General features: G+C 42.7%; 1 protein-coding gene across 1 annotated transcript; it reads left to right on the forward strand.

The window, feature by feature from the left end:
- Positions 1 to 4,561: 4,561 nt before the first annotated feature.
- LOC107493881 (putative F-box protein At1g67623) lies at positions 4,562 to 5,149 on the forward strand. Its single transcript, XM_016114915.1, has one exon. It carries the CDS (start codon positions 4,562 to 4,564, stop codon positions 5,147 to 5,149), a length of 588 nt encoding a protein of 195 aa, XP_015970401.1.
- The last annotated feature ends 10,315 nt before the right edge of the window (positions 5,150 to 15,464 follow it).

Below are 15,464 nucleotides of genomic sequence, written 5' to 3' on the forward strand. Positions count from 1 at the left end.
GTTTTGCCTTCGATGAAGAGGAGAGGAGCTTCGATTAGGGTCGGGTATTAGGGGTTGGGTTGCTAGGCGTGTTCGGGTTTTGGTTTTTGGGTCGAGTCAGTTGCTCTGGTCTAACACCAGGTCAAAAAAATGTTATTTTCCAGCATGACCAAACAAAAAAAAATTTAAAAACCGTAAATATACAAAAAAAAAGTGTAATTATGAACAACTTACCTGCTTCCATTGACTACATCTATCCATCCATCCATCAACAGGGCAAGGCTAACAATACGAAGGGATTTTTCACTGACCCACTCAAATGGAATGATTGATAAGATTAGATTAAGGCTATAATTTAAATTTTGAATTCATTCGGTGGTTATCGCCTTTTTTAGAAATTCGGTTATTGCCCTTGGTAATTGCACCCACATTAATTCCCAATTAATGCCCAGTCTAATCAGTTTTAAGGGTTATTTATGAAAAAGAAAAAAAAACTTAAAAAGGCGGGAGGTGTTTCGCCAGATTAACGCGCGTACGTTTACGTTTTTCACTCCCCAAAAAAAAAGTGCATACTTTTCAAATAAGGGAATCCACCCAGTACCAAAAAAAGGTAACAAAAAAACAGTTATTGCATGTATAATTACTAATTAGTTGCAAATACGCTAAATGAAAATAATGCAGAAGGGAAACAAATCGATAAGCAGGTCTTTGAGAACCCACACATACAATAGTTGGTGAAAGGCACCGGATCACGATTTGGAAATGATAAATGCTAACAACGCAAGATAATTCCCTAATTATGTATCAACCGCTCAGATGACTTGTTTTATATTGGATGATTTACATCCCCTGTTTTTTGCTTAGGGCTGTGAACTATCTGATACCGTCACAACTAATTTATACCAAACAGCCCAGAAAATTGTTAACTCTGATAGTCAATGGGGAGTCACCGAAAAGCGTGTTTTGCGTATGTTTGGGAAATATTCATTTCAATTTAAATCAATTCAAATTACTACTAACAAGCAAGGAGATGATAAGATATTGATAGTTAACCACATCTGGATTAAACAAATTTATACTGACTACGAAGCATAGAATATTAATCTTCCGAATCAATAGCAATCAAATTGGAAATAACTCAGAAATTTTATTCTTGTCGTGTAATAGTCACTGGCGAGGAGGGATAAACCGATTAACAGTTCAAGATAAACAGATTTTTGATATTGAATCGATTAAAGTAGATATAATAATCGGTACCGAGTTTTAACTAGCATTTCAGAAGATCAAAAAGGCGACCAAAGAAACAAACCAAATAGATCATTCAAGGCTTCAGGCCTTGATAGAAACCAACACAACATAAAGATATCACACATGTGCACCATGTCAAATACCTCTGTCACTGTCTTCACCCTGCTCCGGTCGAATGCCTGCCCGATGGAACAAAGATTTCTGCTTGACCTCCAAAACATCGACGACCCTGTTTGCCAGGTCACGCTACTTTGAGCTTTCCGCCATAATTTCGTTTGCCTTGTCATACAGTTGGCGAATAGTCTTGCGAAGCAACTTTTCCTCCCAGCACCGTGCCTTCTCATTTTCATCCAGTTGATCCTCCTTTTTCTTCAACTTGACTATTAACTCTAACCTCTCGGCATTGACCCTAAAGAGCTCATCTGCGGTATTTTCAACCCTAGCCTCCCAAATCTCCTCCTTCCTCTCAAGTACGGCCTCAACGAGGTCAAAATCCGCGGACTTTGCATCTCTACAGAGGACGTTGATCAGATCAGCGATCGGATGTTCCATGAGGTCATCGGGACTAAGGCCCTGGAGGGTGTCAGAATCCTTCAACATTTTCTCAGAAGTATATAGTGGAGAGAGCAGTGGAAGGTGGGAGAAATAAGGAGGATGATAAGGATGGACAGAGAGGCGAGAGAAGGGGTCACGGCAGAGAATAACTGGGAAAGAAGCATTAGGAGGGATATGGTTTCTCATTAACGGGCACGTATACATACATAGTCCGTAAAGTGGGAAGCTACTTTGAATACTTTTTCCGTAGAAAATGAGTAATTCAAAAATAAATTATATTTTAAACTAGTTACATGGACGAAAAAAAATTAAAAGATAACAATTTAATTACTTATTGGCTTAAATTAACATTTCGTGTTAATATATTTTTAAATTTATTTTTAAAATTATTTTTCAATTTCAATGCTCAGCTTTAAAAATTACGATTCCTGTGCCAAACCCAAAAATGAAGCATCGGTTACAGTGGGTGTAAATGAAGGCGTATGTGGCATGGTACCTGACTTATCTGGTGAGCCGTTTTGCAGTATATAAGTTGCCTCCCCAGCTTTCCTTCATCGCGTCTGGTGCCCGTAATTCATACTCTCTTGTAACCTTTCCCTCTCCCCCCTACCGTCCAAAAAATTTAAATCAAATAGGATGAAATTGGGTGCAACCTCCGACAAAGGCAGTAGAAAAAAGAAGGCCAGATATGGAAGAAGGAAAGGAAAAGGGGTGCCCCCCGTGGTTGTCCGCTAATTCTCTTCTGCCTCGTGAAATATGGGAGAGAATTGCAGCAAGGGTTGCGTCGGCCTCGATCAAGGATCTGTTTAACATGCAGGTGACTTGCAAGGTGTTTTTGGATGCAGCCCGCTCATCAACAGTGTACAAGGTGGCCTCCATGGCGGAACTACCTATCGTGTTTGGTTATGACTTAGAGGACTGTCCTGAGGATGGGTTCCTTTATACAAGCACGCGTAGAGGAAATCGCGGGCGACGTCCAAGCCCACTACATGTGTGCGATGCTGCTACTGACGCCAGGTGTTGGGGACAAGGCGCACGCTGGCAGGGGGGTTGAAATGTATGAGAACGTACTGGCTGCTAGAAAAATCGAATCGTGCAGAGAATTCTTTAGGCAGTTGTTCGCAAATCCGCTGATTGGGGTGCAACTGTCGGATCCAGGAAAGCCCGTCGTCTGTCGGTCAAGCGTCTGCCCGACCCGCGGGACCATGGGTGCCGCCAACGATTCGTCGAGTGTGTCGTACGTCCACTGCCTTGCCAAGTTTGAGGTGTTGCATTTCCTTAGTCTGTTTACTTTCAGATAAAGCTTCATTGTAACCAAATTTGAATGTATTTCATTGCTAAGGATTCGTGCGGTTGAGTTGGGTGGCATTGTAAATTTCCGCTTTCGTGGGTCAGACAAATGACATATTCGAACCGATGCATATCAGCGTGTTTTAACTTTTAAACGCTCTCACGCATAACCTTCGATAGAAGCACTATTTCATAACTTCATTAGCTAATAGGTAAAGCGGAATGTAAAAAAACAGACCAGAACAGTTCAATATTAGTGTTGGGCCTAAACAGTACAATACTAGACCTAAACATACATTACCGGGGAGGGGAGGGGTCGGTTTACGGTGTCTCCATCCCGTTGTTGCACTGACCCCTAAGACCTGGGACTTCACCTGTCCAGCAAAATGTCGGCTAGCTGCCGCATGATTTCTCTCAGTTGAGTCCTGAGTTCATGTCTCTCTCTCTCCATCTAGGATACACAGTACTCGATCGACGCAACGGCCCGTTGTATGTCCTCAATCGATTGGCTGGCTGCAAGTGCTATAACTTTGTTAGCAACGTATTGATACCGACGCAAATGACTAGACGTGGGGGTGTCGCAAGAACACATTTTTTGCTTACCAGTTGCACCTAGTTCCGCGGCGGGAGTATTTCTCACTGTCGTACCGTGCCGTTCGCCGTGAACAACGAATCGATTGAACGCATACGGCTGCGGGAGCTCGCTGCCCAGACCCGAAACGGGCGGAGTCATCGTCACCGTCGAATTGTGCCGTTTGCCGTGAACGAGTTGATTGAACCCTGACGGCGGCAGGAGCTTGCTGCCCAGCACCGTAACAGGTGATGCATTCACCTGGAAGTAGTCGTTCCAGGCATTCACGGCCTCTTCATAACTCCGGTTACGAAGAAGCAGGTTCCATGGAAAGCCATCCACCTGAGCCGCTGCTGTCTCGCTGTTGGGGTATATACCAGGTATCCTCCCTCTAAAGACGACGTACCAGAAACCTTCTGTGCGCATTGCCATCCGACTGTTAGAGGAGATCTGGTACACCCTTAAGAGGGAGAGGTGGTTAGGGTTGATGGTGGAATATACAGTTTATGGTTTTTTCTCTCACCTGGAAGCTAAGAAATGGAAGAGTAAACAAATAAAGCATCTAGAATGGTAGGGGTGCAACAGCAGTCGAGGTTTACTTTCACGCGAACCCTATGGTCAGGACTCAGGAGTAGGGGTGCAGGGACTCTAGGTTCACGAATAGTGGTGTACTTGCACCAGCAAAGAACAAATAAATAACATTTATCTTATTCACCACTATTAAGGCTCCTTTAAATTACTTCATTCTTGAGAATATTAGCCCCACCTAGAAAATGGGCATCCAGTTAAATACGATAAATGCTTCTTTCAGCAATATAATTATTATACTATTTGAACGCATCGATAAACGAAAATATCTAGGGAAACATATGCGGTACTGAACCACAACCCCTTAACCCCCTCCCCCCATGGCAGTATATGAAAAGGCAGAATGCCACAAGCTCAGTTACAAACTCGTCTATCCTCTTCATAATCTCCAATAATCTCTCGACAAAGTTCTTGCAAATGGCTGGAAGTTTCGAGAAGGACACTAAGAAAGTGGACGTATCCGTTCAGCACGAATGCCCGCTGAATCTCCTTCCTCGCGAAATTTGGTCGATTATTACCACCATGGTTACATCGAATTTGATTGAGGATCTGTTCAACATGCAGGTGACGTGTAAGGTTTTCCTCGGTGCAGCGAGATCAGACGCTATATACAAGCATGCGACGATGTCTTATAAATCATTAGCGCACTTTTTACTTAACCTCGACGGGCCTGAAAGGAGATTCCTTGATCGCTGCGTGGAAGTGGGAAATGTGGATGCTATAGTCCGACATGGATTCACGGAATATCTCCGGTTTGGTCGCCGTGACAAAGGCATGGAATTGCTTGCTAGGGCCTCAACGGAGGGCAGCATCGAAGCAGGTTACCTGTCTTCCATGTTGTTAATGTTTGATCACGAAGACGAGAAAGACATGGTTAGGGGTGTTCAAATGATGGAGGGTTTCCGTATTTCTGGGTAGCTCAAGAGCTACACCAATTTCTTGACGGACGTTTGCAAAGATACCACGGTGATCTTAAATGAATTGTTTGCACGCATCTCAACGACCGTGACTGTTTACCACTCATGCCAATCCTCCCCCGACTGTACTGTTGAGCGATTTGTCCAGTGTGTCGTGTGTGCAATGCCGGGCCGAATACGAGGTGCGGAAGTTCTTGGGGACTTATTGCGTTTAAGTAGTTTTCTAAACCCCTATGATAGAGGTTTTTAAGGAGTTTTTATTATGTAATTACACTGAATGTATGTTTTATTATATAACATGAGAGAGAACTAATTTCAATTTTGTTTCGTTCAATGGCTTCGCATTCTCTGTTCGATCAAGCAATCTATTTTGAAAGATGTATTTCCTATAATTTCATATAATATTAAGATATAAAAAAAGGACACTATGTCTGTATTCCTTTGTTTAATTATGTAGTGTCTAGTGTAAAATAACGGTACGTGTACTTAAATAAGAAGAAATTCATAAACATTCGTAGAAATCCAACGCGATGCGTCTGGTATTTGGCTCCGAACTCAATGATTAGGTATTAGCGTTTGCGTCCGTCGTAACATAAATTTCTAATTGTGTGTCAACATGTAAAGAACAAACAGATTAAAGTATATATAATCATATTATAAGAGTTTAAGTTCCACTACAGAAGATCAAATGGGCGACAGAACAAAAAAAAGGAAATAAAAGCATCATACGTGCCTCGACGAAAAAGATGACATTAAGATATCAAGCATGTGCAGCACATCAAATAACTCCGATCCTGTCTTTATTCTGCCCGGCTAGATGATGACCCCAACGGAGCAAAAACTTTTACCTTTCCTCCACAACATCCAGCCTGCATTCCAGGTCAGACCATGGAAAAGACTCAACCTGTTCCCGTTCAAGGCGCTTGGCGATTTCTGCCTTTAATTCCTTCTTAGCGAGAACCAACTGTTGAAGGAGCACGTCATTTTTTCGCTTCTCTATTTTCAATTCTTTTTCCAGCCGTCGCCTTTCCTGCACCTCTTCTTCCAGTTCATCCTTCCTTGCCTCAAAAACGAAGTTGGCGGCCATCATCTCCACCTATGCCTGCTGCCTCAGTTCTGCGTCGGTCGTTACAAGTGTAGCCTTCAACATCTCCTCCCTCTTCACCAATACGACCTCAACGAGATCATAATCTGCGGACTTTTCATCTACGCGGATGATGTCAAAAAGTGCGTCGATCGAGAGTTCCGCGAGGTCGTCGAGACTAATGGCGTGGTCGGTGACGGGTTCCTCCTACATTTTCTCGGGATAAGAGGACGACGACATAGTGGCAGTAATGAAGAAGGGTAGACAAAGAGTTGAGAGAAGGAGTTATGGCAAAGAAGAACTGAAGAAGGGTTAGTACTTAGCAGGGTTTAGGGTTGGGAATATATATATATATATATATAGTAGAAAGTTGCTTGGATTCGATTTTTTCGTAACTAATGTGTCAATGATGGGGTTTATTCACAAAAATAAAACATTAATTTAAACTATTTCGATAAAAAAAGCAAAGGATAACATTTATTCAACGAGTAGTTAACGAAAGCAATTAAAGTCGTCATGAATATAACACAAGAATCGAACAGTCAACAGTAAATTTTTGCGTCGTAAAACCAAATCAGTTGAATTGGATAGCACATTAGTATTTTCTTCGTCCCTTATTAATTAATTATCTTATCTTAACCAGAATCATCAGTAGAGAAACGTACGAGGCACTGAACCATTTAAACAAAAAAAAGATATCCTAACAGCATAAAACGTATCTTGGTGGTCGTGTGTCGTCTTTATACTTTCTATAACCCTGGCCTAAGTTACTTGCAAATGGCTGGAGGTTCCATGAAGAACGGAAGGAAAAGGAAGGCAGCCAAGAAGGTCAGAGATAAAGGGACCGTCTCTGTTGAGTACGAATGTCCGCTGAATCTTCTTCCTCGCGATATATGGGTCAGGAATGCTACGAGGGTTGCGTTGTATTCGATTAAGGATTTGTTCAACATGCAGGTGAGTTGCAAGGTGTTTCTGGGCGCAGCAAGGTCCGACACTATTTACAAGGAGGTGTCGATGATGGAGTTGCCGATTGTGTCCTTTTTAGACAACTATGGCCTACCTAAACACAGGTTCATAGAACGATGCGCTGAGGCAGGAAATCCGGGTGCCATGCTCCGGGCGGAGATGACTGAATTCAGTTTGTTTGGTGACTGCGTTGGTGTAACTGGGGACGAGTTGGAAGGCTATTACATGTGTGCGATGCTGCTACTGTCTATTGCCATTGAAGACGAAGAGCTCATGCGAAAGGGACTTAAATTTTTTGAGATTGTACGTGCTTCTGGGGCGCTCGAAAGGTGCAGAGGTGTCTTCAATCACTTATTCGCGGGTCCGAGGTTGGAACTTATGCCGTTGTATACTGGACTGCCCAAGGTTTATCGGTCCACCAGTTGCCGCACCAGAGGCATCATGGGTGATGTCAAAGATTTGTCCCGGGTCTCGTGTGTACAGTGTTTGGCTGATTACGAGGTTCGGGTGTTCTTGAAGTTGTTTGCATTCGAAAAAAAAATTGTATATCTTGGGGTTTGTGTTTCCCATGTTTGTCGTTTATGATTCTCGTAACTAGTATTACTGTATGAAGCATTATCTCCACTTTTGTTAAGTTTAGGCATGGTTATCCTCATACTAAATTAGATATATTTTTATTCTGTTTCCGTCTTCGTGCGTGGGTAGATCTTAGTTAGTTTGACTTGGTCAAGCTTGATGGTGTAAATTGGTTTAGATGTTTTCCCTCGCCTGGATGCTCATAAGTGGAAGTGGATAGGTAGAGGTGTAGTGTCGTGCGGACCCCACGTTCAGGAGTAAGCGTGTACTGGACCAACTTAGATAGAAAGAAAAAAGTTTTGTTCTGTCAAATCAACATTTTAAATTGAATGCAATTAACCGCAAATAAAAAATTTATCATTTAATTCGATAATTTAATTTGATGTGATCATTTACGGTTTTTAATCGGTTTAAGATTCCATAATCTACACAATACGACATGTATTTAATTGTTTTATCTGATGCTTTCCAATATTAACTATTATCGATGAGCTCCATTAAAATTGCAAACAACAAAAACGTCATTCACGTTTCTCATTTCCCATTTTCCATTTCTCATTTCCCATTTTCGGATATCGAGGCAAACTGGAAAGTGAAAACGAGACTGCCTACCGCCGTTTGCCAGAAAGAAGACACTTCTAATTGTACGTATAGATAAATTTGGGTCTAAGTACATATATTAAATATACTAATTATTCGGTATTATCCATAATGTTGGGCAACGAAACGATTGACGCGCTAAGCCATAATAATTAACAAATGTCAGTGTATAATATAATATGTAAATTTTTCTGGCCAATACTGACGATGCATGTTATACCGTTAGTGTCCTTTTTATTTTACCTTGACCGGCCGGAGAGGAGTTTCATCGATCGCTGCGTTGAAGCAGGAAATGCGGATGCTATACTCTAACAGGGTTTGACGGAGTATTTCTGGATTGCCCGCCGTGGCATTGGGATGGAACTGCTGTGTAAGGCCTGGACGGAGGGCAGCGTCGAAGCAGGTTACCTGTCTGCCATGTTGCTACTGTGTGATAATGAGAACAAAGAAAAAATGCAAAGGGGTGTTGAAATGTCAGAGTCTATCCATACTTCCAAGGAGACGTTGAAAAGTGCAGGGAGTTCTTTGCGGACATTTTCTCGGAGCGATCGGTTGACGAGGTCAGGGTTTTCCTGGAGATGTTAAAATTCTAGTGAAAGTGGTTGTTTATCAACAGTCGTCAATCTGCCCCCGAATGAACTGCTGTGGGGTTAGCTACATGCAATCTGCCGAAACAGTAGCTAGCAACTGGCGACTTTTTAAGAATCTATTTCTTGGTTGAAAAAAAGGCAGTTTGATCCTATAAATTAACATAATTAACTCGCATTGTTGTTCACGCATTACTATATTGCTTCATCTGAAAATAGAAAGAAAAAAATCTCAAATGCTGCGGAAATTAGATATAATTAAGAAAACCAAGTTTTACGTACGTGTTACAGAACATCAAAAGAACAGCTAAAGAAACATAGCAAATAAAGATTTGGAAGATAGATGCCGTAGGTCATATAGCCTCGACATCGTCTCCATTCTGCCCGGCGGTTTTCTGATAGTTAGAGCCGTGTGTCGTTGCCAGAGCTTGACCATACAATTGGCGGACCAATAAACCTAGCTTGATCTCCACAACCTCGAGCCTGCCTTCTATTTCATGCCAAGGTGCCATCTGTTGTTGTTCCCTTTGATGAAGATCGGCAATTTCAGCTTTCAACGCGTTTGCTTTGTCTTCAAGTTCGCGAATGGTGGATTGATGCTGTTCCATCTCCATGCGCAACTTCTTTTCCAACCGGCGGCCTTGATCCAGTTGATACTTCCTTATATTTACCCTGACTTTCGTGGTGATTACCTCGATCCTTGCCGTCTTTTCTTCGTCTTGTGTCCTATGAAGACTATCACTCAAAAACCTCATCCTCCGTTGGAGGGTGTCGATCAGATCTGCTGTCGGAGGTTCCTCGAGGTCGCTGGGACTAATGGCGTGGTCGTTGAGGGATTCATATGACATTTTCTCGGATGAAGACCGGGAGGTTTGGTAGACAACGACGGCCCTAAAAGCAATGATTTTTCTCCTAGCAGAGAGGTTAGAGATAAAAGTAAGGATTATAGGAACTGACGAATGGTTATGACTTGTGACGGACTTGTGCATTGATATACATGAATCAAAATCAAAATTTAAGTTACGAAAAAATAAATTAATACATTTTAATGTGGTTCATTAATGTACGTATGCTATTCCTCAAAAAATGAAGATAATAATGCACCTGGTGGTTTCATCGATAAACGAAGAAAAAGCTTCGAGAAACGTGTGCTGCATCGCTTGCGCAAAATTCGCAATAAATGGAAATCTTGGTAATGTGACGTTAGAGTAGACAGGAAAGGCTGAAGGTCTATGGACTGCTATGAATAACGTGGCAGACGGGACTTGCGTTGATTATATAAAAAAATGATTACCTGGCTAGGCAATGGAGAGTTACCGAATGTGAGGTCAGTAACCGGAAACAATTGTATTTTCCACAAGTTAAATTTTTAATACGAAACAAAAAACACATAAATAAAAATGATGGCAAAACGAGTCAAACAGAGCCAAAACGAGTCAAACAGTTGCAAAAATCATTACATAATACATATATTAGATAGGATAACCAAAAAATATTGAGAACCCAATCCTATCCTATCACCTATCAGTCAAAGAGGTGGACAAACAGGATCAATTCATAATCTGCCCTACAATGCACGCACGGAATATGAACAGCACCTCCATCACTGTCGTTTATGTCCCACCCTCTTCCACAGCGTTGATGGCGGTAAATAGCACCCATGTTTCCACGGCTTGGACATGCATGCGAAGAACATACTAGATTCTATGTGTTTAGCATTGGCAGGCGACGCAGGTGTGTCTACGTCCCCTGGATAACGCCGCGAAACACCAATTTGCATATTGTTAGGGCACCAGCCGCCTCAAGCCGACGAAATGTTTGTAAGCTCTTGTTCTTTGACTCGAAGTCGTCGCGTAGCATCAGCATCATCGACACTGTGTACTGGGCTGCCGAATGGCCCTGGGCTGCGACAACGTGTATGGTTTCGATCCCCGCAAAACGACACCCGCCGAGGAAAAGGTCACACACAGCAGACCGAAACAAAACTTCTAGGTGCCTACTCTGCCTGCATCGCGCTAAGAAGTTTCTTCCCGGCTGGTGCATAGGACTCACACTCCACCACCGTTGGTCCCAAATTGGAATATTGGCGTATCGGTAAACGAAATCCTCCTCCCCTGCATTGCGTGCAGCGGTGCACAACATCCTAAGATTGCACAAGTCCCTAACGGACTGTGCTGCGGTCCTTCCGGTAATTAAGGTCCAAACATCATAGGGAAGGTTGGCCGGGCCTATCGACGATACATCTCCTCTCTTTGTATTGAACGCCTGAGACGATAGATGAATGGGCAGTTATGCGTAAGTAGTCGACAACACAAAGGCTCCAAGCAGTTATCTCAATGGCTGTTGTTTACGGTGTCTTTATAGTCACCCGGTGTCGTGTGCGATGGTATCCCATCGGTTCTGTACCGTGCCTCTACACCTACTCAGCCACACTCACGTCGATTAGGGAGCGTGCCGATTCAATTTCCCGTCGGCTCACACACGGCTTCCTTAGCAAACACGTCCCTTGTATTCGTTTTTTTATTTTTTTAACTATCTGGTCAATAACTTCCTTTATCACTTCTGTTTTTTCCATTTCGTTGCTTGGGGATTCCCAATTTCTTTTTTTCTCTTTATTTAATGTTACTAATTAAATTTATTCTTTTAATCATATTAATTTACATTGTTTAGACATTATTCAAAAAATCTTGTTAGTTACTATACTTTTCCTATATCTATATATAGTATCGGTTTAACCAAAAAGAACAATTCATCTATTAATAGACTAGATAATCGCTAGATAATATAAATCGCTGACAAATATTTACATCATGGATATATAAAAAACAAAACATTCATTACATGATATGTCAATACTAAACCTAATAATATACGTCAATACTAAACAAAAATATTATACGTCAATACTAAACCTAATACGCATGACAATCCTAAACCCTAGGTATGTCAACGTATCGTTCCACCTCGTAGTCGGCACGACAGCGAATGTACCGGATATGGTCGGCGCCTCCGACACCGTGGACGGAGCCCCGCTCTGCCGCCCTTCGGCGGTAGTCATAGAGAAGACCCATGTGGCCTCGAGTCAAGCATCTGGTCGAGTCACAAACCGTATGTTCTTCTCCCTTTTCCAGCATTTGGACTTCATCCGGCCAAGAAATTATGAGGACTGCGAAGCAACTCGAGTAACATGCGGGGAGTAAGTGACCCGCTTCGAGCATGCGAAATAGTTTCATACCTTCTTTTTTGGCATCGCTGTCGTCCTTTCGGATGAGCAACTCCATTGAAAGTGCGTACTTGGCAGCGTCCAACCCATTCCTTGCTGTATTCTGTAGCATTTCCCATCTGATGGCGTGGTTACGTCGTATGTAGAGCTCCCGCAATGCCTCCCGAAACAGAAGCTCCGGGTGACCAATCTCAATGCACCTCTCAAAAAATCTTCGCCCTACAAGGTCCCGTAGCCACAACCAATTCATGTCATGCGGGGTGGTATGGCAACCATTCTAAGCACAGTATTCTTGTAGCCTATATCGCGCGCAACGAAACACGTCATACGGAACCTGCACATGTCCTCAATTGAGGTCATCGCGACTTTAATGGCTATGGCTAACCAAACGTCACGGGGTAGTTCGAAGGCATTAGACAAACGCTCCATTGTAACTTTTCGTTGGACGAGGGCCTGGCAGTGTATATACTTAAGACGTTGTTATCCAGTGGTGTTCAGAATAGGCATGCTAGTATATTTATGGTTTAGGGTCGTCCTTTGGAATCTAGTTCCCTCGGACTTAACCGACGCATCTTATCGTTGGCGAAATCTATTTTTGTTTTTTTCAAAAAAAAAATTGGCTTCTATGCACTTGCGTTGTGAATTGAAATAACATTATTAATTGAGGGCATTTATTAGATTTGTCGTTATGCACTGGTGCGCATTTAGTAGATGGCTGGGAGCGTTATAATTAAATCTAACTAAAAAATATTTTAACTAATCATCATCGCATTCATATATATATATATATATACAAAGTCTTAATTTGCGAGTAAGAGAAACTTGAATCGCCACACATGCTCGCAGTGTACCCAAATAAAAAACTAAAGAAGGAAGCAACCTAATACTAACTTGGGCATGGGGGCATTAGCGTCACAGCTGGTTGAACCATGTGTCGTACACAGTACTAGGCGGTCGACTTAGGTGTTCTTCTTTGTTTTCATCTTCCATAACGCTGCCTTGCTCAATGCACGGTCCCTTAGTTTGTTAAATGGTGTGTTGGTCAGATTCACCGCAGTTGTTGCCCTGATCTCGTTCTCCAGTAACTGCAAAATGGTAAACGATCGGTTTTAATGTGCCCCTATAATAAAATAGCCAGAATCAACCTTTTTTATTTGAGCGTACTTACAATCCCATCCTTGATCGGGTTGAATTTATCCCCCATGTTGAGCCACCCAATGACCCATATCCCAGAGTTCATGCTGAATATTGATCGGACGAATAGACAGTAACCGTCAGTACATAGTATGGATAATCCGTGAAAAGCTTCAATGTCATACTGGGTGATAACGTACCTTTGCCCACAATTTGGTATCCTTATGGAGCTCCTTATCGGGAAATCTCCGAAGTTGCTTGGTAAGTTCATTGAGTGCTTCTCATAAACTGCCTGTGTCACATTGTATAAGACACTTGCCTGCACGAACCGTGAAACATAAGTCAGAACGCTTTTATGCACGTCGTGTTGCATGCTATGCCAAATTAAAGTAAATACTACAATCAACATTGTTACATGGTATGCAAATTAAAGTAAAGACTACAATCAAAATTGTCTGGTAACCGTTTTTCAGATCCGATCTTCCCGATGAGGCATCTCGTACTGGTTCGGCGATGAATCAAGGTTTTAAATTGCCCGATCTTTGAAAGACACGAGCATCCAAAACCAGTGGTCCAACGCGTCCAACATGGGGACATAAATCTGCACAAAATAAACACGTATAGTTAATCCACTAAAGACACTTGTTCGTGGTTTAGGTTTCCATTAACAAATAGTTCTCTGTCAATAGACAAGTTCAAGGAATCTGGATGGCCTCATCCATTTCTCCATGTAACGATTGAGCATTAGCTCTGTCGTCTCCCCGTTCAAAATATCATTCTACACAGACAACGGTGACGAATAAGTTAAGATGTTTTCGATAAATATCAGAGCGCCGACGACTGTCAACAAGCGTCAATGGCGCAATGATTCATTTCGAGTACCAACAGCAGAGAGAGTTAAGTTACTGAGATAGACGGCGGAAGGCACCAGTACGAGGGGGACATGGGAAGGATCTCAGCACCGGTCATAGTCATGGCAACCATATGGATGATCTGGTAACGAAGAACAGCAAAAAAAACCTGATGATGTCTCGCGATTCCTTATATGTGTTTTTCCTCGTCAAAACAACCGCAAACAGGTACCATACCTTTTCATCATCGTCATTTCCTGGTAGTAAGCTTTGTAAATCAACTCTGTCCGCGGACTTGACTCCAATACGGACAAGTTCCTCGCTACAGTAGGATGAAAGTGTGAAGGCGTTAAATTAACCGCGATAAGCGGGTTTAAACACACAGAAGCTCGGCTTTTACCATGGATCAAGGTTCCCGTCGAACACGTACGCGAATAAGGCCGACTGTCGGTTGTTGAAGTCCATGGCAGGAGTGATCTTGAACCTCATCTACGACACATGTTTGTCAATAGTCAGTCGGTAGTCGCATTTTGCGTTAAAATAACTAACCGATTATTTACCTTCTTGCTCGTTGAATGGGTAGACTTTTCCCTGCTGGAGCTAGATCGCATAGATCTATCCGTTCCCTCACCGGAACGTGGACGTTTGGCGTTCCTTGTGGCCGATGGTGGTGTGCGAAACAAATTTCGCATGATGCCGTCGGTTCCTGTCAAGGGTGGAGTACTATTCTCAGCCGGATCTGGGGCAACTGGCGTTCCACTGGCGATGCCAGATGCAACTTTCATGGACTGCGGGTTTGACTGTTCATCTGTCTCCCCGTCGGAATCCAACAACACGATGGTTTTCTCGGGGATTGCAGCAGCTATGTTGTCGGTCTCCTTTTTGAGATCCCTCTGTCGGAGTGTAAGATAAACCGGTTTAGGATAAGGGACACCAACAAGACACGTTACATACATGGCCAAGGAGTAAATCCTAACCTGAAACTTTTCCATGAGGCCCCTCATCAAGTCCTTGATGATGAGACCGATCTTCGGAAATGACCAGTCCTCTTCTGACTGGATATGATCACCTTTGACCGCATTAACATCATCCAGCTATGAAGTACACCTGAGCAGAAGATTTACCTCAGACGCTTGCGAGGGCTGCGACTGCTCAACTATATCTGCGTCGTGGACCTCTTCACATACGTCCCTGCATGTACCCCGTCCGTGGTTGTTAATCCGAATATTCTTCTACCACATGCATATGCAACGTACTGCATTTTGTTGTATTCAAAAAGTCATAAATGAAACTTG

This window comes from Arachis duranensis, chromosome 6 (assembly GCF_000817695.3).
Source record: "Arachis duranensis cultivar V14167 chromosome 6, aradu.V14167.gnm2.J7QH, whole genome shotgun sequence".
NCBI lineage: Eukaryota > Viridiplantae > Streptophyta > Magnoliopsida > Fabales > Fabaceae > Arachis > Arachis duranensis.